At 49.6% G+C, this 23950-nt stretch overlaps 2 protein-coding genes across 3 annotated transcripts in view; both read left to right on the plus strand.

The window, feature by feature from the left end:
- The first annotated feature begins 1411 nt into the window (after nucleotides 1-1411).
- On the plus strand, nucleotides 1412-8266 carry LOC140190224 (uncharacterized). Of its 2 annotated transcripts, none has more exons than XM_072246777.1 (2): nucleotides 1412-2406; nucleotides 6622-8266. In XM_072246777.1, exon 2 carries the CDS (start codon nucleotides 6632-6634, stop codon nucleotides 7637-7639), a length of 1008 nt encoding a protein of 335 aa, XP_072102878.1. In that variant the 5' UTR covers nucleotides 1412-2406; nucleotides 6622-6631; the 3' UTR covers nucleotides 7640-8266. The 2 variants fall into 2 exon arrangements, with proteins under 2 accessions (XP_072102878.1, XP_072102879.1); XM_072246778.1 differs by lacking the exon at nucleotides 1412-2406 and adding an exon at nucleotides 2428-2933.
- A 3456-nt stretch (nucleotides 8267-11722) lies between these two features.
- LOC140190141 (uncharacterized) overlaps nucleotides 11723-23950 on the plus strand; it is a 41744-nt gene continuing 29516 nt past the window's right edge. Inside the window, exons 1-3 of the mRNA XM_072246650.1 lie at nucleotides 11723-11819; nucleotides 12833-12985; nucleotides 17225-17410. Coding sequence (XP_072102751.1) covers nucleotides 11723-11819; nucleotides 12833-12985; nucleotides 17225-17410 — 436 coding nt within the window. The remainder of the gene's footprint in view (nucleotides 11820-12832; nucleotides 12986-17224; nucleotides 17411-23950) is intronic.

A 23950-nucleotide genomic window follows, 5' to 3' on the forward strand; every position in this document is an offset into this window, starting at 1 on the left:
GCAGAATTCCCCGTTCCTCTCCCTCCCTCTAACCCCATGCTCACCTCCACCTACATCTATCCCTTCCCCTTCTGCCCCCTTCTCTCTCGTACCCCTCAGTCTCCCTCCACTTCATGCTTCCCACTCCTCAATCCCCTTCCCCAAACTTCCCCCTACTCCTTCTGATCTGCCTCTTCCTCCTCTCCCTCTACCCATTCTCACACCTTCAACCTCTCCCATGTCCCTTCCCACCTCTCCCCCTCTGCCTTCCTACTCCTTCCAACTCTTACCTCTTGCACAATTCCCTCCTCCCATCTTACCCCACCACTCACTCTCCCCTGTCCTCCTTCCACCTCCCCCTCGCCCACTTCCTCTCCTATATCTCCTCTTTCCTCTCCCATTGCTGCCCTTTTCACCCCCACCCATCCCTCTCTTCCCACAATCAAACCCACCCATCTGCCCTCTCGCTCCATGATCACCTCTCGCCCTCACGCCCCTCTCCCTTTCTCTCATCCCTCCCCTCTTCCCCACCATCCCTTCCTTCATCCTCTTACCTTGCCCTCTCCACCCTCGCACTCTCTCCTCTCCGTTCTCCTCCTACCATTCCCTTTCTCTTCCACCATTCCCACCATCTACCCCTCCCCTCTTTCATCCCATCTCGGCCCTGTTCCCCTCCCCCTTTCAGCCTATCCCTCCCTTTTCCAATCCCTCGCCACCCTCCTTCCCCCTCCACCACGCCCCTTCCCCCTCCACCCCCACCCAACTTCCCTTCCCTCTCCACCCGCCTTCTGCCTCCATCATCATCATCATCAGGTGCCGTGCCCAGTTTGAGCTTTGAGTGCCATGGCCCACACACCCCTGTTTCGGGTCAAGTGGATCAATTCATTGGTATTCATTTCCAGTTCTCTGGCTGCTGTCTCCACCATCATTTGTCGTTGCCTTCCTCTCGCTTTCTTCCCTTCAATCTTTCCCATAATTACCGTGCATTCTAACTCCTCTTTCCTAATCACATGTCCAATGAAGTTACGTTGCCTTTTCATGATCTCATACATTATTTCTCTTTTTGTGCTTGCTCTGTTCATGACATCCTCGTTAGATATTCGTTTCGTCCTCCTCAAAAACCACATCTCTGCTGCTTCATTTCGTTTCCTCATGTTACTAGATATTGTCCAACATTCTGATCCATCCCATTTTATTCTGACCCCCTATCATCCCATCCCTCCCCTTTTCCCTCCTTCTCCAACCCCCTTCCCCTCCCTCTCCTCCACCCCACCCGCCCCCTCCCTCTCCACGGTCCACCACTCCGGTACTGTCAGCTGATGAAACTGTCAGCCGCGTTAACATCCACCAATCGCGAGGCAGAGTTTACCCGGAAGCGCTGCAGCGCCAGCCAATAGACGCCGGCGGGAGGTCGGCGACGAGCGCGGCTTCCTTTGTCTGGGTCCAAGCCCGGATTGCTGGGGGAGGGGTGAAAAGTGTGAGCCCTTTTCGACCGTCCTCGGAAGCACAGTCCGTGCAGTTCCAGCAGCTCCAGTAGCACTTCAGTGTTCTCTCAGCAGTATTCTCAGTTCTTACAGCCCCTGCACCACAGCAGTTCCAGTTCGTGATACAGCAGCCTGAACGCCAACAGCGCTACAGCGTCCGTCCTCCCGGCTGACCCAGCACCCACTCCAGATTCCCAGCAGCATCTCAGCACGAGTAGACCAGCAGGCGTCCTGCTCTTCGTGCAGCTGCCCAGCAACACCTTGAGCGCTCTCACCACCTGCCCCTGCTCTACCGGGCAGCAGCTCGTGGACCAGCAGCCCCATCGGCAACGCCGTGGCCAGCGGCCTGCTCCACCGGTGACCAGCAGCATCCCTCGGCTTCTCCGGTAGCTTCTGGAGCTTACCTCCTCCAGCCGCGGGAGTCATGGCCAGAAGGCCGCCCAGCTGCAGCAGCAGAAACACCTGACACCAGCAGCAGCACCCGCTCGAGTCTTGGCCCTTAACCAGCACCGTTGGACCAGCAGCCCACAACCACACCATTAGCAGCTACGGGAGTCTCCCTGGCTGTACGAGCAGCGTTCGGCCACACCAGCGGCGGCTGCGGAGCCCTGGCAAATAGACCACAAGCAGAAACACCCGGGTTGACCAGGTGCTTTTAGCATACGGCTCGGCCTCACCACCAGCAGCTCCAGCACCCCCAGCAGCAAGAACGCGCAGTGGAAACGGTGGTGGCTGGAGCTCAGTCCGGCAGCATCAGCAGAAGCCCCAGCAGGCCGGTGGAGGCGGCGGCACAGGCGTCAGACTCGAGCCGCACTGCCGGTCAGCCTGGTTCCATAAGGCAGCCTTCAATCTGCAGCTATCCGACTATAGCCGCTTCATTCCAGCAGCCTCTCTCTCGGTCCTCGTCTGGTTTATCGTCGGAAGCTTTATCTGCACCAACGCTGTGAGTCCTCCTGCAAATGTTGCACAGCTTCGTAGATACATCTCTCGCTGAGAAACCTAGCAATTCACCTGTGGTGCGTTAACCAGGACCATTCTGGTCTGATCTGTTTAGTCGCCACTCTCTCAAACCCCGCCCAATTGCCTCCTCTCCCGTCGTTTGGCGCAGGCCTCTCAGCACTGGAGAGCAGGTTCTATCGTACGACCTAGGAAAAGAGTCAGGCCATTCGGCCCGTCGAGTCTGCTGCTGCCATTTCCTCATGGCTGTATTATTATCTCTCTCAAACCCATTCTCCTGCCTTCTCCCCGTAATCTTTGACTCCCTAACTAATCAAGAACCTATCAACCTCTGTTTTTAAATATACCCAATGACAGGACCTCCACAACAGTCTCTGGCAATGAATTCAACAGATTCATCCTCACCTGGCTAAAGAAATTCCTCCTCACTTCTGTTCTGAGTGGACGGCACTCGATTCTAGGGCTATGCGTTCTGATCCTAGACTACCCCACGATAGGAAACATCCTCTCCAGGTCTGCTCTTATCTAGGCCTTTCAATATTTAATAGATTTCAATGTGATTTTAATTCCCCCTACCCTATTCTCCTAAACCAGCGAGTAAAGGCTAAGAGCCATCATACACTTCTCCGTATGTTAACCATTTCATTCCTGGAATCATTCTCGTGAACCTCCTCTGAATCTTCTCCAATGTCAGCATATCCTTTCTTAAATAAAGAGGCCAAAACTGCTCACAATACTACAAATGAGACCTCACCAGTGCCTTATAAAGCCTCAGCATTACATCTTTGCTTTTATATTCTGGTCCTCTCAAAATTAATGCAAACATTGTATTTGCCTTCTTCACCACTGATTCAACCTGCAAGTTGACCTTTAGGGAATCCTACACAAGGACTCCCAAGTCCCTTTGCAACTTGGATCTTTAAATATTTTCCCCGTTTAGAATATAGTCTAAACTTTTATTCCTGCTACTAAAATGCATGACCATACACCTGACACTATTCCACCTGTCACTTCATTTTTCCATTCTAATCTGTGCAAGACCTTCTGCTTCCTCAACACTACCTGTGCCCCCACCCATCTTCGTATCACTTGCAAACCTTGGCCACAAAGCCATCAATTCCATCATCCAAATCATTGGCATACAACATAAAAAAGCAATCCCAACACTGACACCCACTGAACACCATTGGTCACCGGCAGCCGACTGGAAAAGGCCCCCTTTATTCCCACGCTTTGCCTCCCGCCAATCAGCCAATGCTCAGTCCATCCTTGTAATACCATGGGCTATGTTGAAAAGAGCAGGAGAATTGTTTTACGGAAGGGTAGTAGAGATAAAGGGACTGAATAGTTCCCGTTTGTACTGTAATTTTCTCTGGCGTCACAGGCAGACAGGGTGGTGAGGAAGGTGTCTGGCACGTTGGCCTTCATGGGTCAGGGCACAGAGTACAGGAGTTGGGATGTCCCGTTACAGCTGTACAAGACGTCAGTGAGGCTGCACTCGGTATTGTGTGCAGTTCTGGTCACCCAGCTATAGGAAGGATGTCATTAAGCTGGAGAGGGGGCAGGAAAGATTCACCAGGATGTTCCCGGCACTGGAGGGTTTGAGTTACAAGGAGAGGCTGGACAGGCTGGGACAGTTTTCCCCAGAATGAAGGAGACTGAGGGATGACCCTATAGAGATTTTAAAAGCACATGGGATGAGAGAAGGTGTATGATCACAGTTTCTTATCCCCAGGGTAGAGGAGACTAAAACTTGAGGTTTGAAGTTCAAGGGGAGAGATCTAAAGGTCAACTTTTTCCACCCAGATGGTGGTGGGGATATGGAATGAGCTGCCAGAGATGGGTACAATTACAGAGTTTAAGTAGACAGGGACATGGATGGGAAAGGTTTTGAGGGATATAGGTCAGGTACGGCCAAATGGGAGCTCAGGCGGGTATTGACAGGTTGGGCTGTGCAAGTCTTGGGAAATCGGTGTTTCTCAGGGAAGTTTTCCCTATTTATTTATTCAGGAATACAGCTTGGAAGAGGTCCTTCCAGCCCAAAGAGCCACTCTGCCCAATAACCTACCTATTTAACCATAGCCTGATCACAGGGCAATTTACAATGGCTAATTAACCTACTAACCAGTACGTCTTTTGATTCTGGGAGGACACCAGAGCACAGAGACAAAATCAAGTTTAATATCACTGGCATATGTTATGAAATTTGTTGCTTTGCGGCTGATATATATTATAAAGTTTCTGAAGTTTATAAAGTTTGTGAACCCTTTGTAGTTACCTGGTTTTCTGCATTAATTACTCATAAAATGTGGTCTGATCTTCACGATAATAGACAAACATAATCTGCCTAAACTAATAACACACAAACAATTGTACTTTTCGTGTCTTTATTGAACACATTGTTAAATCATTCACAGTCCAGGCTGGAAAAAGTATGTGAACCCGTGTACTTAATAACTAGTAGAACCTCCTTTAGCAGCAATAACCTCCACCTAACGTTTCCTGTAGCTGCTGATCAGACTTGCACAGTGGCAAGGAGGAATTTTAGACCATTCCTCCATACAAAACTCTTTCAGTTCATCAATATTTCTTCCATGAACAGCCCTCTTCAGGTCATGTCACAACATCTCAATTGGGTTAAGATCTGGACTCTGACTTGGCCATTCCAAAACACGAAATGTCTTCTTTTTAAGCCATTCTGTTGTTGATTGACTCTTGTGTTTTGGATCATTGTCTTGTTGCATCATGCAACTTCTGTTAAGCTTCAGGTGACGGTCTGCTACATTGACATCCTCCTGTAAAATGTCTTGATACAATTTGAATTCATTGTTCCCTCAATGATTGCAAGCTGTCCACACCCCACACCTTTAATTTTATCTCATTGATTGACTCCAAATAGCTTTGGTAGAAGGCATCACCCCAGAGGTTCACAAACTAAACGTGATCGTTTAAATGGTGCATTCAGTATTGGTGAGAAGATGTTTGTGTGTTGTACACACAAAATGCTGGAGAAACTCAGCAGGCCAGGCAGCATCTAGGAAAAGAGTACAGTCAACATTTCAGGCCAAAACCCTTCGGCTGGACTGGAGAAGAAAAGCTGAGGAGTAGATTTAAAAGATGGGGGGGGGTGTGCGGAGACAGAGAAACACAAGGTGATAGATGAAACCTGGAGTGGGAGGGATGAAGTAAAGAGCTGGGAAGTTTGTGAAAGAGACAGAAGGCCATGGAAGAAAGAGAAGAGGGAGCAGCACCAGAGAGAGGTGATGGGAGGGCGAGAGGATAAAGTGAGAGAGGGAAAAGGGGAATGGTGAAGGGGGGTGCCATTACTAGAAATTTGAGAAATCGATGTTCATGCCATCAGGTTGGTGGCTACCCAGATGGAATACAAGGTGTTGTTCCTCCAGCCCAAGTGTGACCTCATCACGATAGTGGAGGAGGCCGTGGATAGACATATTGGAATGGGAATGGGACGTGGAATTAAAAAAGGAGATCCCGCTTTTTGTGGTAGATGGAGTGCAGGTGCTTGGCGCAGCGGTCTTCCAAGCTCTGTGTAGATGCTTGACACGCCCGGACGTCTCCAGACTGTGAACCCTGCTGTCGACCTCAATGGCTCTAACGATCCAGAGCAGCTTCTAAACCCAGACTCCACCGCCATCCAACGACCTCGGATATCTCCAAAGTGCCGATTGTGCAACCTCCAACTCCGACTCCAGACTTGACCTCCAGGCCGGGTCTTCAAGCGCTGCCGCTGGAACCCCCGTCTCCGCTTCCCCCACCACCACTCCGCAATCCCGCCTCTCTCAGATCCCACCGCCAGCTCTTGGGTCCTCGGAGACTCCATCTTCCTCTCACCCCACCATCCCTGAGCACCCCATACCATCCTCCTCCTCAGACACAAACAACCCTCTTCCCCCCCCCGACTGATCCCAACTCTCATCCATGATCCCCTGTGACAATCTCCTCTCTGAGGCAGAACGTTCTGTCCTCAGTGAGCTCTGAGTGAAGTTACCCACGCTGGTTCAGGAGCCTTGGGAGGGGACATACTGAGGAAGTATTGTGCTGTGGGAAGGACCGTACTGAGGGACGAAGATTGGATCCCACGGATTTTGCGGGGGGGGGCATGTTGGGATTGATGTAATGGGAGTGGGGAATTCTGATTTTCCCTCTCCGAATAACCAATGTCCCGCTCCCCTGCCCGCAGGTCGCCAGGGATGGAGGGAGCACCGGCCAGGAGCTCGGACGAAGGGCACCCGGAGCCCAGTGAGGAGCGGGCCTACCGCTGCACCGACTGCGGCAAGACCTTCCACCGGCCGTCCTCCCTGGAGATCCACCGGCGCAGCCACACGGGCGAGCGGCCCTTCGCCTGTCCCGAGTGCGGCCGAGCCTTCAGCCAGTTGTCCAACCTGCGGACCCATCGGCGGATCCACAGTGGCGGGGCGAAGGTGGTCCTTCCTGAACTGCCTCCCCTCCCGGGCCCTGACACCAGCCCAGAGGGGGCTGAGGTGGAGGTGGAACTGGAAGGGGATGGGGAGCCCCTCCGGCCCTTCCGTTGCCTGGCCTGCAGCAAGGCCTTCGCCAGCCGCTCCCACCTGCGGGCTCACGAGAGGGCCCACACGGGCGAGCGGCCCTTCGGGTGCCCGGCCTGCGGCAAGGCCTTTGCCTGCTCGTCCCGCCTGCTGAAGCACCAGCGCAGCCATACCGGCGAGCGGCCCTTCGCCTGCCCATCCTGCCCCAAACGCTTCTCCTGCCCCTCGTACCTGCAGGTGCACCGGCGCGTCCACACCGGCGAGCGGCCCTTCGCTTGCCCTTCCTGCCCCAGGCGCTTCGCCTGCTCGTCCAACCTGCTCACCCACGGCCGCGTCCACCGCGCTGAGCTGCACGGGCCCTTCGTCTGCTCGCAGTGCAGCCGCGGCTTCAAGTACATGCGCAAGCTGGAGGCGCACCGGGCCACGCACGGCGCCGGGCGCCCCTTCACCTGTCCGGAATGCGCCAAGCAGTTCGACTACCCGTCGCAGCTGGAGACACACCGGAGGGTGCACACTGGCGAGCGGCCCTTCGCCTGCCCCTACTGCACCCGCCGTTTCAGCCGTTCCTACCACCTGCACATCCACCAGCGGGTGCACACCGGCGAGCGGCCCTACAAGTGCTCACATTGTGCCAAGGCCTTCACCTGCTCTTCCTCCTTGCTCAAGCACCAGGCCACGCACTCCTGCACCTGAAAATGGCCCCGAAACGGTTGTCATCCTCGTCTGGTGGAGTCCATTGTCTGGTATTCCTCTGATACAAGTGACTGAAGTAAAGAGGCTGCACCATGATCTCTATCTCTCCCCCTCCCTTTTTCTCCCCCTCCCTTCCCCCCTCTTTCCCCCTCCCTTCCCCCTCCCTTCCCCCCTCTTCCCCCCTCTTTCCCCCTCCCTTCCCCCCTCCCTTCCCCCCTTTTTCTCCCCCTCCCATTCTCTCTCCCTCCCATACTCTTGCACCCTGCTCCCTCCCTTTCTCTTCCTCCCCCTCCATTTCTGTCTCTCCCTCTCCCTTCCCCTCCCCTCCCCCTCCCCTCCCCTTCCCCTCCCCTCCCCTCCCCTCCCGCCTCTCCCTCCCCTCCTGCCTCTTCCTCCCCTCCCTTTCTTTCTCTTTTACCCTCTATTTCTTTCTCTTTCTCCACAAAGTAAATTTATAATCCAATTACATATACAGTATGCACCATGCACTACCCTGAGATCACTTTCTTGCAGACATTTACAGGAAAAAAGATCAATACTATAACATTTATGGGAAAAAAATCTACAAACAGACCAAGACTGACATGACCAATATGGAAAAGACAAACTGTACAAATAAAAAATAATTCTGAGAACAAGAGTTGTAAAGAGTCCTTGAAAGTGAGTCAGTAAGGAGATGCAGTTCAGAGTTGAGGTGAGTGAAATTAACGGTTCAGGAGCCTGATGGGGATGGTTCCTGGGACTTGTGGTGTGGGACCTAAGGCCCCTGTACCTTTATTCTGATGGAGAAGAGTATTGTGGGGGTCCTTAATTACGGACGATGCTTCCTTGTGCCAGCACTCCTTGTAAATGCGCTCAGTGTTGGGGAGGGCTCTTCCTGTGATGGACTGGGCTGCACCCATTAACTTTTGTGGCTTTTTTCCATTGCTGGACATTGGTGTTCTCATTCGGGGCTGTAAAGCTGTCTCTTTTTCTGTGTCATCGGGGGAGTCGGGATATCTGTGGATGTGTGTCTAGAGACCCGACACCTTTGAGATCTTCTGGCACAGAGCTCGAAAAAAGCGACGTAACGGACTTTTAACATCGTAAACCAGCGAGTTGTTTGTTATGTCTCCCTGCTCGCTGGAAAAACAGAGACACCTTCTCCTTTATTAGGGAGAGAGAACCTGTGGTATGTCGTATACCGGGTGAAACGCGATGTCTTTGGGGTAACTGCAAGTCTGTGTCTTTGCTATTGCTTTGCTCACGCTTGAGAGCTCGGTGGCGGGTGCCGATGCTTTTTTTTTTGCCGGTGGGGGAGGAGAGATTGTTACTTGCTGCCGCTTACGTGCGAGAGGGAGGGGGAACTTTGGGGTTCTAACATCTAACTGTCATTAATTTTTTGGGGCACTTCTCTGTTTTCGTGGATAGTTGCAAAGAAAAAGCATTTCAGGTTGTATTTTGAATACATTTCAACAACATTAAGTTCGACCTTTTATTTCCCTATTCTGCTCGAGTGATTTCGCCGCTGCAGGACAAAAGCGAGAGGGTTGGAGGGATTCTGTGGGTGGGACCTCTCCATGGTGCTGGGACATAAACGCCTGAATTATAGGAAGAGCTTGGACAAGCTACAAATTCATTCCTTGGACGGATCCAGCAATTCACGGCGGTTGCGTGGCGGTTATTTATTTATTTATTGAGAAACAACATGGAGTAGGTCCGTCCAGCCGTGCTGCCCAGAAAACTGATTTAACCCTAGCCTAATTATGGGACAATTTGCAATGAACCAACTAACCAGTATCTCTTTGGACTGTGGGCGGAAACCGGAGCACCTGGAGGAAACCCATGCATCCTTGCGGAGAGCGTACAAACGCCCTCACAGTCAGCAGAGGGAACTGTACTGTAAAGCGTTGTGCTAACCACTACGCTACTGCTGTGATGCTATTACAGCTCAGGCTGTCGGAGTTCGGAGTCCCAGCCTGACGTCTTCTGTTACGCTCTCCCCGTGGAATGTATGGGTTTCCTTTGAGTGTGACATGGTCCCGTCCGGCAATGCCCCATCTTGCTATTATTTCCTTGATTAGGTCTTAATCCCCTCGTCTGATTTCCAATTGTTCCCCGTTTTCATTAATTACAGCACAACTGCTTTTCATCAGCGAACTGAGGATAAGAACCCTGGCCTCACGGTCATGCTTTGCCAGTTCATTGGTCTATTCTAGTGTGTGTAAACCTCGTTTCCTGATTCCTTAGTACTGTCAGTTTTTTAGCTCCGCACCAATCCCTGGATAATCTACGTAAACTTTGTCTCCGTATAAAGATTCTCCTGAATAGCTGTTCTACGTTCGCCGCTGCGCTGACGCCTCACGACCCTGTCTCCGTGCCTGTGTCCTGCTCTTGGGTTCGTCCCCAGCCACGTCCTTGCAACGGGGTGCTCTTGTTCTCTCCCGCACTCCAAAGGTGTACTGGTTAGTAGGTTCACAAACACGGGAAAATCGGCAGAGGCCGAAATCCAAAAAAAAAAAAAAAAAAAAAAACACACACACACACACACACACACACACACACACACACACACACACACACACACACACACACTGTCTCTGTCTCTGTCTCTGTCTCTGTCTCTGTCTCTGTCTCACTCACACACACAATGCTGGAGGAGCAGCTATGGTAAAGAGTAGATTATCGATGCTTCGGGCCAAGGCCTGCGACCTGATGAAGAGTCTCGGCCCAAAACGTCATCAGGACTCGAGTCTTGGCCCCAAACGTCGACAGTTTACTCTTTTCCATGGTTGCTGCCTGTCCTGCTGAGTTCCTCCAGCATTCTTACCGGTTGTAGGCGAATTGATCTTTGTAAATCGTCCCACGATTAGGTTAGGAAGTTGTCAGGGGTTGTTGGGTGGTGCAGCTCCAAAGGAACGGAGGACATATTTTGCATTGTATCTCTAATTAAACCATTCAAGATTGTTTAAAATCACTTCCAGTACACAATTGTGACGAGGGAGATGGATGAAGGTAGGGCAGTGGATGTTATCTGCATGGATTTTTAGTAAGGTGTTTAACGAAGTCCCTCATGGGAGGCTAATCATGAAGATTAAGATGCGTGGGTGCTGCGGAGAATTGGCTGTTTGGATTCAGAACTGGCTTGCACATAGGAGACAGAGGGTAGTGGCTAAAGGGACTTATTCGAGCTGGAGGTCTGTAATTAGTAGAGTTCTGCACGGCTCTGTGCTGGGACCCCTCCTGTTTGTGATGTGTATATAAATGAACTGGATGAAAATGTAGATGGGTGGGTTGGTAAATTTGCAGATGATACCAGTCATAGTCATACTTTATTGATCCCGAGGGACATTGGTTTTCGTTACAGTTGCACCATAAATAATTAAATAGTAATAAAACCACAAATAGTTAAATAGTAATATGTAAATTATGCCAGGAAATAAGTCCAGGACCAACCTATCGGCTCAGGGTGTCTGACCCTCCAAGGGAGGAGTTGTAAAGTTTGATGGCCACAGGCAGGAATGACTTCCTATGACGCTCAGTGTTGCATCTCGGTGGAATGAATCTCTGGCTGAATGTACTCCTGTGCCCAACCAGTACATTATGTAGTGGATGGGAGACATTGTCCAAGATGGCATGCAACTTGGACAGCATCCTCTTTTCGGACGCCACCGTCAGAGAGTGCAGTTCCATCAGGGTTAGTGGAATTGTGGATGGTGTAGAAGACAGGTAAAGAATACAACGCGATATAGATCAGTGGCAGATGGAATTTAACCCAGATAAATGTGAAGTGTTGCAGCTCGGCAGGGCAAATGCAAGGAGACAGTACACTGTTAAGGACGAGGTCTTTAATGGTGCTGCTGAACAGAGAGATATTGGGATCCGAGTCCATAGCTCATTGAAAGTTCGATAAAGTGGTTAAGAAGACTTATGGATTTGTTTTTAATTAGTCGAGGCACTGAGTTCAAAGGTTATATTGCAACTATATAAAACTTTGGTTAGGCTACATCTGGAGTACTGCATCCAATTCTGGTTGTTCCACTATAGGAAAGGCTGTTGAGGGTGCGGAAGAGGTTCACCAGGATGCTGCCTGGTTTAGTGGGCATGCGCTATCTCGAGAGGCTGGTTAAAGTCGAGTTGTTTTCTCCGAAGTGTCGAAGGCTGAGGGGAGATCTGAGAGATGTTTACAAGGTTATAAGAGGTACAGATAGAGTGGACAGAGAGTATCTGTTTCCCGGGGTTGAAATGTCCAATACCAGAGGGCATGCGTTGAAGGTGAAGGGTGAAAGTTGTGAGGGGTAGGCTTTTTACTCAGTGAGTGGTGGATGCCTGGTACGGTGGTGGAGGCAAATACTTTGCAGGCTTTTAAGAGAGGTTCGGATAGGCACATACATTCAAGGAAGATGGAGGGATATGGACATGGTGTGGGTAGGATGGGTTAGTATTTGGGTGTTTTTGATTTGCTTTTTAGCTGGTTCGGCACCGTATTGTGGGCCGAATGGCCTGTTCCTGTACTGCACTTTTCGATGTTCTAAGTGTAAAGGAGAACGAAATAATCGTTACTCCGGATCTGATGGTGCAGCAGTCACACGCACAGTCAGACAGAGGCACAGACGCAGACACACACAGATTCTCATTTACCTCAGCTTGGTCTCGCCGATTAGTTAGCCAGGCAGGTATCCAGGAATGTATTCCGAACACGTCAGAGCCCGACGGGAGAAGAGGGCATCCCTGTCGGTGTTCGAGCACCTGATGATGTGGCTCCGCAGTCACAAGATCACAGAATTATAATCAAATTTATTATCACTGACAGACGGCGTGAATTTTTCATAGTCATAGTCATACTTTATTGATCCCAGGGGGAAAGTGGTTATCCGTTTCCTGACAAGGAGGAGGAGGGCTAAGGTACCGTAGTAATGAGTGTAACGCTATTACAGCACCAGCGACCCGAGTTCAAATACTTCTGCTGACTGTATGGAGTTTGTACCTTTTCCCCGTGTCCGCACGTTCCCTCCGGGTGCTCCAGTTTCCTCCCACAAATTAAAGTCACATTAATTTGTCACATGGGTGTAATTGTGCAGGCGGGCTCGTTGGGCAAGGAGGGCCTGTTACTCCCTGTATTTCTAAAAATCTTCTCCGAGGATGGTCATCTGGCCATGGTGGAGAGGCCCGTGAGTTCCTGAGATCCCGAGAATGATGCCGTCTGGTGCCTAGGTCCCGGGAGAGTCAGCCAAGAGAGTAAAGGTCAAGGGGGAGGTTCCAGACACAGCGATCCAAACAAGACCTCAGCGGCGGAGCTGGCGGAAGATGATGACACATCACAACGGCAGTGCAGGCGGAAGAAGGCTCTAATCTGTCAAACACCGCGTATCAGTGTAAATTGTCCCGTGATTAGGCTAGGATAAAATCGGGGGATTGCCGGGCGGCACGGCTCAAAGGGCTGGAAGCACCTATTCCACGCTGAATCTCAATTTGAAAATGTGATCTAAGTGATTTGACTGTTGGTGACAGATGGGGTGGTTGGAGAATCGCAGAAACTGTTTATCTCCTCGGCTTTTTACGCACGAGTTTACAGAGAATGGCGAGAAAAGCAAACAAAAAAATAATCCAGTGAGCGGCAGTTCTGAGGGTAAAAACGCCTTGTTAATGAGAGAGGTCAGAGGAGAATGACCAGACCGGTTCAAGCTGACAGGAAGGTGACAGTAACTCAAATAACCACGCGTTACGACAGTGGTGTGCAGAAGGCACAACACCGCTGACCTTGAAGTGGATAGGCTACAGCAGTAGAAGACAATCAGGTGTACAGGTGTATCTAATAAAGTGGTCATTGACATATACTGTGCGTACTTTGATAATAAATTTATTTTGCACTTTTGAGAGTGAATTGGAAGTGGTTTATTATTGTCACAGGTACCGCGATACGGTGGAAAGCTTGCCAGATCTTTACACAGTGCACTGAAGTAGAAGAGGGCAATACAATAACAGAATGCAGAATAAGGTGTAACAGCTACGGATAAAGTGTTGCGGAGTTTGACAATAAAGTGAAAGATCATAACATAGAACGTGGAAATCTACATTCGGCCTACAATGTTGTGCCGACCATGTAACCTACTCTAGAAACTGCCTAGAGTTTCCCTACCGCAAAGCCCTCTATCCTTCTAAGCTCCATGTACCTATCTAAGAGTCTCTTAAAAGTATCCGCCTCTCCCACCATTGCTGGCAGTGCATTCCACGCACTCACCCACCGCTCGCTGTGTGAAAAACTTATCCCCGACGTCCCTCTGTACCTACTTCCGAGCACCTTAAAACTATGCCTCCTCGTGTTAGCCATTTCAGCCCTGGGAAAAAGCCTCTGGTCACCCACAAGATCAATGCCTCTCATCATCTTATACACCTCTATCAGTTTACCTCAAATCCTCCTTCGCTCCAAGGAGAAAAGGACAAGTTCACTCAACCTAATCTCATAAGGCATGCTCTCCAATACAGGCAACATCCTTGTAAATCTCCTGTGCACTCTCTCTATAATATCCACATCCTTCCTGTCGTGAAGTGACCAGAACTGAGCACAGTACTCCAAGTAGGGTCTGACCAGGGTCCTATAAAGCTGTAACATTACCTCACGGTCCTTGAACTCAATCCCATGGTTGATGAATGCCAACACACCATATGCTTTCTTAACAACACTGTCAGCCTGTGCAGCAGCTTTGAGTGTCCTGTCGACATGGACCCCAAGATCTCTCAGATCCTCTACAATGCCAAGTGTCTTACCATTTATATTATATTCAGTCTTCAAATTTGACCTACCAAAACAAACCACTTCACACTTATCTGGGTTGAACTCCAGCTGCCAATTCTTAGTCCAGTTCTGCATCCTATCAATGTCCCCCAGTAACCTCTGACAACCCTCCACACTATCCACAACACCCCAACCTTTGTGTCATCAGCAAACTTACTAACCCACCCTAGTGAGATGGACTGTGAGGTCAAGAGTCCATCCCATACGAGGGAACCATTCAATAGTCTTATGGCAGCGGGGTAGAAGCTGTCCTTGAGCCTCGTGGTACCTCGAGCCGAGGGGGAGTTCCCCCCACCCCGGCGCTGTCGATCATGTTACAAAAGCCCTGCCTTTTCTGCACACGCAAAATAGTGGAGGAACTCGGCAGGCCAGGCAGCATCTATGGGAAAAAAGTAAACAATTGTTGTTTCGGATCGAAATTGAAAAGGAAGGGGAAAGGAGTCAGTCTGAGAAGGTGGGGGGAGGGGAGGAAGGGCAAGGTGGAGAGTGATAGGTGAAACCGGGAGAGGAAGAGGGGTGAAGAGGTGGGAAATTGATTGGTGAAAGAGATAAATGGTCTGATAGGAGAGGACAGAAGGTCATGGAAGAAAGGGAAGGGGGAGAAGCACCAGAGGGAGGTGATGGGCAGGTAAGGAGATAAGGCGAGGGAGGGAAACAGGAATGGGGAACGGTGTAGGAGGGAGGGGGGCAATTACCGGATGTTCGAGAATTCGAAGTTCATGCCATTAGGTTGGAGGCTACTCAGACAGAATATAAGGTGTGGCTCCCCCAGCTTGAGTGTGGTCTCATCGTGGCAGTAGAGGAGGCCATGGACTGAGATGTCGGAATGGGAATGGGAGGTAGAATTGAAATGGGTGGCCACCGGGAAATCTCGCTTTTTGGGCGGATGGAGAGAAGGTACTCATTGAAGCAGTCTCCCAATCTTCGCCGGCTGTCGTCGATATATAGGAGGCCATACCGGGAGCACCGGATACAGTAGATGACATCACAGACTCACAGGTGAGGTGTCGCCTCACCTGGAAGGAGGTCAGTGGGGAGGGACGAGTGGACTATAGAGCGATCCCTGCGGAAAGCGGAAAGTGGGAGAGGGAAAGATGTGGTGGGATTCCCATTGGAGATGTCGGAAGTTACGGAGCATTATGTGCTGGACGTGGAGGCTAGTGGGGTGATAGGTGAGGACCAGAGGAACCCTATTCTTGGTGTGGCGGCGAGAGGATAGGGTGAGGACAGGCGTGCGCTAAATGAAAGAGATGTGGGTGAGGGCAGCATTGATGGCGGAGAAAGGAAAGCCCCTCTTTTCGAAGGGGGTCATAACAGTTCTTCTGAATGAAAAGCCTTACTGAGAGCAGTTGCGGCGGAGACGGAGGAACTGAGAAAAGGGAATGGCATTTTTACAAGTAACAAGGTGAAAAGTCCAGGTAGCTGTGGGAGTCAGTGGGTTTATAAAAGATACCAGTTCAAGTCAAGTCAAGTCAAGTCAAGTCAAGTCACTTTTTATTGTCATTTCGACCATAACTGCCGGTACAGTACACAGTAAAAACGAGGCAACGTTTTTCAGGACCATGTTGCTACATGAACAATACAAAAACTACACTGAACTACGTAAAAAACAACACAAAACTACACTCGACTACAGGCCTACCCAGGACTGCATAAAGTGCACAAAACAGTGCAGGCATTACAATAAATAATAAACAAGACAATAGGCACAGAAGAGTGCAGTAGGTTGGTGTCAAGCCAGGCTCTGGGTATTGAGGGGTCTGATGACTTGGGGGAAGAAACTGTTACATAGTCTGGTCGTGAGAGCCCGAATACTTCGGTGCCTTTTGCCAGATGGCAGGAGGGAGAAGAGTTCGTATCAGGGGGGCGTGGGGTCCTTCATAATGCTGTTTGCTTTGCGGATGCAGCGTGTGGTGTAAATGTCTCTAATGGCGAGAAGGAGACCCCGATGATCTTCTCAGCTCACCTCACTATCCGCTGCAGGGGCAGTTGATCTAGAGATGCAGTGAGGGAGATCGAGAAAGGGAAGAGAGGTGTCAGAAATGGACTAAGTAAAATTACGGGCAGGCATCTTGTACGTGTTGCTTTGAATTTCCAGCATCGGCAGATTTCCTCGCGTTTGTTATTTACTGTCTTCCGCGCCGTCACTCGGGTTACATAAGCCCCGCCTCGGCACTGTCTATCAAGTTACAGAAGCCCTGCCTCCTCCACACAGACACCCAGGTTACAAAAATCCCGCCTCCTGGATGCTGTCAATCACCGCCTTCATACCGTCACAGGTTACACAAGCCCCGCCCCCATTCGGAGGGAATTAAAAGTTTCTGCGGATGTACCGTGAGGAACTTTCGAACTGGTTGCATCGCTGTCAGGTATAGGGAGGGGCGGCGGGGGGGGGGGTCGCTATTGCACAGGTTCGAAATGAACTGCAGAGTTAGAAACTTAGTCAGCTCCACACCAGGCACTCGCCTCCAGAGTATTCAATATCAAGAAACGATGCCTCAAAAAGGCGGCATCCATCATTAAGGGCCCCCCTCACCCAGGACATTTTCAATGCTACCATCAGGGAGGAGGTACAGGATCCTGAAGGCTCACACTCAACAATTCAGGAACAGTTTCTTCCCTTCTGTCATCAGATTTCTGAATGGACATTGAACCTATGAACACTATTTCACTATTTTTAAAATTTCTATTTTTGCACTTATTTAATTTATTTAATTCATATATACTTATTCTAATTCACAGTATTACATATTTCATTGTGCTGCTGCCGCAAAGACAACAAATTTCATGACATATATACTGTATACCAGATTCTGATTTTGAAAAGCCCCGCCTCTTCGTCGTTACTAGTTTACATAAGCCCCGCCTCCTCCACGCCGTCACTCAAGCCGACGTGCGAAGGGGATGCCGGTCCCCGGCACCCACGCATGCGCGCCTGGGGCGCGGGACCAGCCGGAGGCCTGAGACCGGGGGTTGCGGCCGGACACCGGACCAGGGTAGGTGGAAGGGGTAGCTGGGGACGGAGAGAACCGGTGCCGAGGGAGGGGTGGGGGCAGGCGGGGTAGACAGGGGACTGGAATGGGTCGGGGAAGCCCGGGAAAGGTGGGGGGCAGCTGGGGACTGTGGTAGGTGGGGGATGCCGGGGGCCGGACTCATGGCCCGGCTGGGATGAAGGAGCGGTGCGCCCGTCCCCACTAGTTGCGGCGATCTGGAGGAGAGCAGAATCAGAATCTGGTTTAATATCACCAGCATATGGCGTGAAATTAGTTATCTTAATGGCAGCAGTGCAATGTAATACATAACACAAACTATAAACTACAGCAAATGTGTATATATATATATATATATATATTTATATAAAATAAAAGAGTAGTGCAAAAAGAGAGGCAAACAAAAAGTGACTTAGTGTTTGTGGGTTCATTTTCCATTCAGAAATCTGTTGACAGAGGGGAAGAAGCTGTTTCTAAATCTCTGAGTGTGTGTCTTTAGGCTTCTGTACCCCCTTCCTGATTGAAGCAATCAGAAGAGGGGCATGTCCTGGGTGACGGGGGATCCTTAATGATTGGATGCCACCTTTTTGAGACATTGCTGTTTGAAGTTGTCCTCGATGCCGGGCTGGCTGGTGCCTATGGTGGAGCTGGCTGAGTTTGCAACTCTCTGCAGCCTTTGCCGATCCTGTGCATTGGCCCCTTCGTACCAGACGGTGATGCAGCCAGTTAGAACGCTCAACACAGTAGATCTGTTTAGAAATTTGCAAGAGTCTTAGGTGGCATACCGAGTGTTCTCAAACTCCTGATTAAGTATATCGGCTGTCGCTCCTGCTTTGTAATTGCATCAATATCAACACACACAGGTCAGGCAGCATCTATGGAAATGAATAAACAGTGGACGTTTTGGGGCGAGACCCTTCCTTAGGACTGGAAAGGAAGGGGGAAGACACCAGAATAAAAAGGTGGAGGAGGATAGCTAGACGGTTATTAGGTGAAGCCAGGCAGGTAGGGAAGGTAAAGTGCTGGAGAAGGAATCTGACAGGAGAGCAGAGTGGACATTAGGAGAAAGGGTAGGAGGAGGGGACCCAGCAGGAGGTGATAGTTGAGAAGAGGTAAAAGGCCAGAGTAGGGAATAGAAGAAGGGAATTTTTTTTTTTCACTGGAAGGAGAAATCGATATTCACGCCATCAGGTTGAGACTACCCAGATGGAATATAAGTTGTTGCTCCTCCACCCTGAGGGTGGCCTTATCTTGGCACAAGAGGAGGCTATGGACTGACTTGTCAGAATGGGAATAGGAATTAAAATGCTTGGCCAACGGGAGGTTTTGTTTTTGGCAGATGGATTGGAGGTGCTCGATAAAGCGTTCTCCACCCCACCCCCAATTTACAATGGCTCTCACTGAAAAGGGGCTGCATCGGGAGTACCAGACGCAATAGATGACTCCAGCTGATTCGTGAGTGAAGTGTTGTCTCAGCTGGAAGGACAGTCTGGGGCCCTGAATGGAGGTGTATGGGCAGGCCACTCGCAGGGGTGAGTGCCGGGAGGGAGATTGGTGGGGAGGGATGAATGGATAAAGGGAGCGATCCTTGCAGAAAGAGGAGAAGAGGTAAAGATGTGCGGGGGTAGCTTCCCTTTGGAGTCGGTGGAAGTTGCGGAGGATGATGTGTTGGATGCAGAGGCTCACCGGGTGGTGGGTAAGGACAAGATGAACTCTGTCACTGTTAAGGCTGTGGGAAGATGGGGTGAGTGTGGATGTTTGGGAACTGGAGATGCAGGTGAGGGTAGCATCAATAGTGGAGGGAGGGGAAACTCCATTGTTTGAAGGAGGAGGACATCTCTGATGTCCTGGAATGGAAAGCTGTGTCCTGGGAACAACAGACGCATTGGAGACAAAGGAGTGGAGAAAACAGAATAGTATTTTTACAGGAAAGAGGGTTGCGAAGAAATGTCATCAAGATAACCACGGTTTATAAAAGATAACAGAGATCGAGAAAGGGTAGGGTGGGAGATGGACTGAGTATCAATATGTTGGGTCCACAGTAGATCTTCAGAGATGTTGACATCCAGGAGCTTGAACTGCTGACCCCTCTGAGCACTGGTGTGTGTCCCTTGACTTACCCTTTCTGAAATCCATGATCATTTCGTTGGTGTTACTGGTGTTGTGACACCACCCAGTCAGCTGCTGTGTCTCATTCCCGTATGCTTCCTCACCGCAGCAGAAGACTACACTGGCTTCCACCCCTGTGGCCACTTTATGAGATACATTGAATGTCTGTTGTTCCAAGCCAATGCATCTAGAAAGGATATTGCGCTGAGAAAATTGATGCAGGGGTGCAAGAGGCTCTGCAGGTGCTGGAAGTCTTGAGCAGTGCACACAATCATGCTGGTGGAACTCAGCAAGTCAGGCGGCACCTGTGGAGAGGAATAAGCAGTCGATGTTTTGGGCCGAGGCTCCTCAGGATGCTGCCTGACTTGCTGGGTTCATTGGCATTTTGTGTGCATTGAATTTGATAATGAGCTCCCTGGGGCATGGAAGTCTTCGTCTTCAACCTGTCACCTCTACTGGGGCATGCACCACTGACAACAGCTCGTCAGGGTCCTCAGTTCTAGTAGTTGATTGTCCCTGTGGCTTTTGCTTTCACCACACCACTTCATACGTCTACTGGGCGAAGATCCTTGCTCTCCCGGGGGTGAGGTCTCTGGAGCTTCTTCCGGCGTTTCTGTAGCTCTGGGTTTTTACGGGACAGGGTTGCTCCTTTCTATCACAGCTGAGGTAGGCGCCATCCGTGGCAGTGTTTCGTGGAAATTTGGCCTTACACAAATTCTCCCGTACTTTTTTAACAGCACATAGTGCAATTACGAAGACACCACGGCAGCACCTCTACTTCCTTAGGGGTTTGCAGAGCTTCAGCACGACATCTAAAACTTTGACAAACTTCTATAGACGTGTAGTGGAGAATGTATTGACTGACAGCATCACGGCCTGGTACGCCCTTTGATTGAAAAATCCTACGAAGTGTAGTGGATACGCCTGAGTTCTTCACGGGTAAAAGCCCATTGAGCACATCTGCATGAAACCTTGTAGGAAAGCAGCATCCATCATCAGGTAATACCATCACCCAGGACATGCTCTCTTCTCGCCGCTGCCATCAGGTAGAAGGTACATGAGTCTCAGGACTCGCCCCACCAGGTTTCGGAACAGTTACTACCCCTCAACCACCAGGCTCTTGAAGCAAAGGGGATAACTTCACTTGCACCATCATTGAAATCTTCCCACAACCTATGGACTCACTTTCAAGGACTCTTCATCTCATGTTCTCGATATTTATTTCATATTATCGATACTTCTTCTTGTACTTGCATAGTTTGTTGTCTTCTGCACTCTGCTTGAACACCCGAGTTGGGCAGTCTTTCATTGATTCTGTTATGGTTATTATTCTATAGATTTGTTGAGTATGTTCACAGGAAAATGGATCTCAGGGCTGTATATGGTGATATATATGTACCTTGATAATAAATTTACTTTGAACGTTGAACTTTATTACAGCTAGTGATAATCTTTCCTGTAGGCGGTATATAATCCATTTGTTTAATTACGGGTGATTATTCAACAAAAGGGTTAGAGCACATGTATGTAGAGGCATATGATGTGGGTGGCTGTGGAAAATGGTCATTTCGGACTGAAGAAATTTCAAACTCCTTGGGGGTGCTCATCTCGCACAAATTCTCATGGTCCCAGAACACGTTCCGTATGACCTGAAAAGCTCACCAACACCTCTCCTTTCTGAAGGGAGTGGGACTATGCTCATCTACGCTCGTGTCATTCTACTGATGTGCAGTAGGGGGCATCCTAACACGCTGCATCACTGCACGGTGCGGAGACCGCACTGTGGCGGACAGGCCGGCTCTACGATGGGGAGTTAAAGTTACCCAACACATCACTGGCACCATCCTACCAGCCATCCAGGACATTTAGACAGAACGGTGCCAGGAGAGGACCGGTAACATCATGAAGGATCCCACCCACCCTCCTCATGGACTGCTCGTCTCATTCCCATCATGGAGGAGGCTGTGTAGCATCCACTCCAGGACCACCAGACTCAAAAACAGTTATTTTTCCCAAGCAGTAAGGCTGATGAACACCTCCAGCCACTAACTCACCCTCCACACCCCTATCACCAGTACTTTATGATTTGCTGTCAGAGTCACCTTATATGCAGACACTCCTGTGCCTAGCAACACTATGGATATACAATTAATCTAGTTACAGTACTCTGTAAAAGTCTTAGGCATATATAGAGCTAGGGTGCCGAAGACTTTTGCACAGTACTGTAGTAATTTTATGTATTGCACTGTATTGTTGCCGTTTTAAAAAGAAACAAATTCATGACATATGTGAGTGATTATAAACCTGATTCCATTGTGGACCGAGAGTGGGAAGGGGGCAGGGAGAGGGGAATCATGGTTTGGGGAAAAGGGAAAGGGAGAGGGGAGGGAGTGGGAAGCACCAGAGGGACATTCTGTAATGATCAATAAATCAAATGACCTTGTCTAGTGTCTCAGGGCTGGGTGTGTGTGCACCTGTGCCAACTGCCCCCACCCCCGGGCACTCCTCTGCCACCTGTCCCACACCCCTCCTGCGGGCACCTCCACCCTCGCCATTCCCAACATTCTTTGCTCCTGCAAGATTTACAAATTCTTTCTGCTCCGCATTGACAAATACTGTGCAAAAATCTTAGGCACCCCAGCGATATATATGTGTTTGTATATATGCTGCCTTATGTATTTATATTTATCATGTTTTCTTATTGTTCTGATCTTTTTGAGCTGCATTGGATCTGGAGTAACAATTATTTTATTCTCATTTGGGCTTGTGTGCTGGAAGAGACATTAAACAATCTTGAATCTTGAACCCAGGGTTGCCCGTGTCTGAAAAACAATTGTTCCTCAGTCTTCCCTGACCCTTGTATCTATCCTTATCCATTCTCTCAATGCCCCTTCAGTACCATTCCACTTTTCCAGCAACAAGCTGTGTGTGGGGTTTGCTCCGGGTGCTCCGGTTTCCTCCCACAGTCTAAAGATGTACCGCTTGGTAGGTTAATTGGTCATTGTAAATTGTCCCTTGATTAGGCTAGGTGTTGCTGGGCAGCATGGCTCAAAGGGCCAGTATGACCTATTCTGTGCTGTAAAAACAAAAGTTTCAGGCTTTATTGAGGCCATTGCACCATGGGTCTGACGCTGGCAGATTGTCCTTTCTGTTGATCAGTGTGGATTCGATAGGAAAAATCATTCCTAGGGAGACTGTGGACAATAAGACATGGGAGCAGAATTAGGCGAATCGACCCGTTGAGTCTGCTGTGTCATTCCATCATAGCTAATTATTATCCCTCTCAACACCATTCTCCTGCCTTTTCCCCGTAACCTTTGACACCCTTACTAATGCAGAAACTATCAACCTCCACTTTAAATACACCCAATGACTTGGCCCCTGCAGTCGACTGTGACAGCAAATTCCCCAGATTCACCACCCTCAGGCTAAAGAAATTTCCCCTCACCTCTGTTCTAAATGGACGCCGCTCTATTCCAAGGCTGTGTTCTCTGGTCTGAGATTCCCCACCATGAGAAACATGGTCTTTACCAAGGCCTATCAACGTTTGATAGGTTTCAATTAGGTCACCCCTCACTCTTCTGAATTCCAGTGAATGCAGCCATCAAACGCTCTTCATATGACAAGCCATTCAATCCTGGAATCATTTTCATGAACGGACTTTGAATCCGCTACATTCAGTGTATCCTTTCTAAGCTAAGGGGCCGAAAACTGCTTGCAATACTTCAAGTGAAGCCTCAGTGGTGTCTTCCATTACATCCTTGCTTTTGTATGCCAGTCCAGTCAGGAGGTGTATGGACTGTATTCTTGTTATATAGAGTCGTGATTGGATTCCCATGGAAAGGGTACCAAAACCAGGGGCATAGGTTTAAGATGAGGGAGAAGAGATTTAAAAAGGAGCGAGGGGCAATTTCCTGACAATGGAGGGTGGTGGCTGTGTGGAGCGAGGAGGCAACAGAGACGGGTACAATAGCAGCATTTAATATGGAACGAGCTGCCAGATGAACTGGTTGAGGTAGGTACACTACAGTGCAAAATACTTGGGCTCATATATATAACTAGAGTGCCTAAGATCTTTGCGCAGTACAATGTGGAACAGAGAGGTAGTTTGTAAATCTGATAGGGAGCGTGAGATGTTGGGAATGGTGAGTGTGGAGCACTGCGGGAGGAGTGTGGGACAGGTGGCAGAGGAGGAGTGCCAGGGGCTGGTGGGTGCCACGGGTGCAGACACACCCAGCCCTGAGACACCAGGCAAGGTCATTTGATTCCAAACAATTGGTTTATTGATCATTGCAGAATGTCTCTCTGGTGCTTCCTGCTCCCTTCCCGTTTTCCTAACTGTCTTTCTTTTTAAATCTTTTTATTGAATAAGTATACAAAAAGGTAAGCCATATAGGCACTAATACACTGTTAGAATATAATAAAATTACAGAAGAC

This window comes from Mobula birostris, chromosome 29, assembly GCF_030028105.1.
Source record: "Mobula birostris isolate sMobBir1 chromosome 29, sMobBir1.hap1, whole genome shotgun sequence".
In the NCBI taxonomy this organism is placed as follows: domain Eukaryota; kingdom Metazoa; phylum Chordata; class Chondrichthyes; order Myliobatiformes; family Myliobatidae; genus Mobula; species Mobula birostris.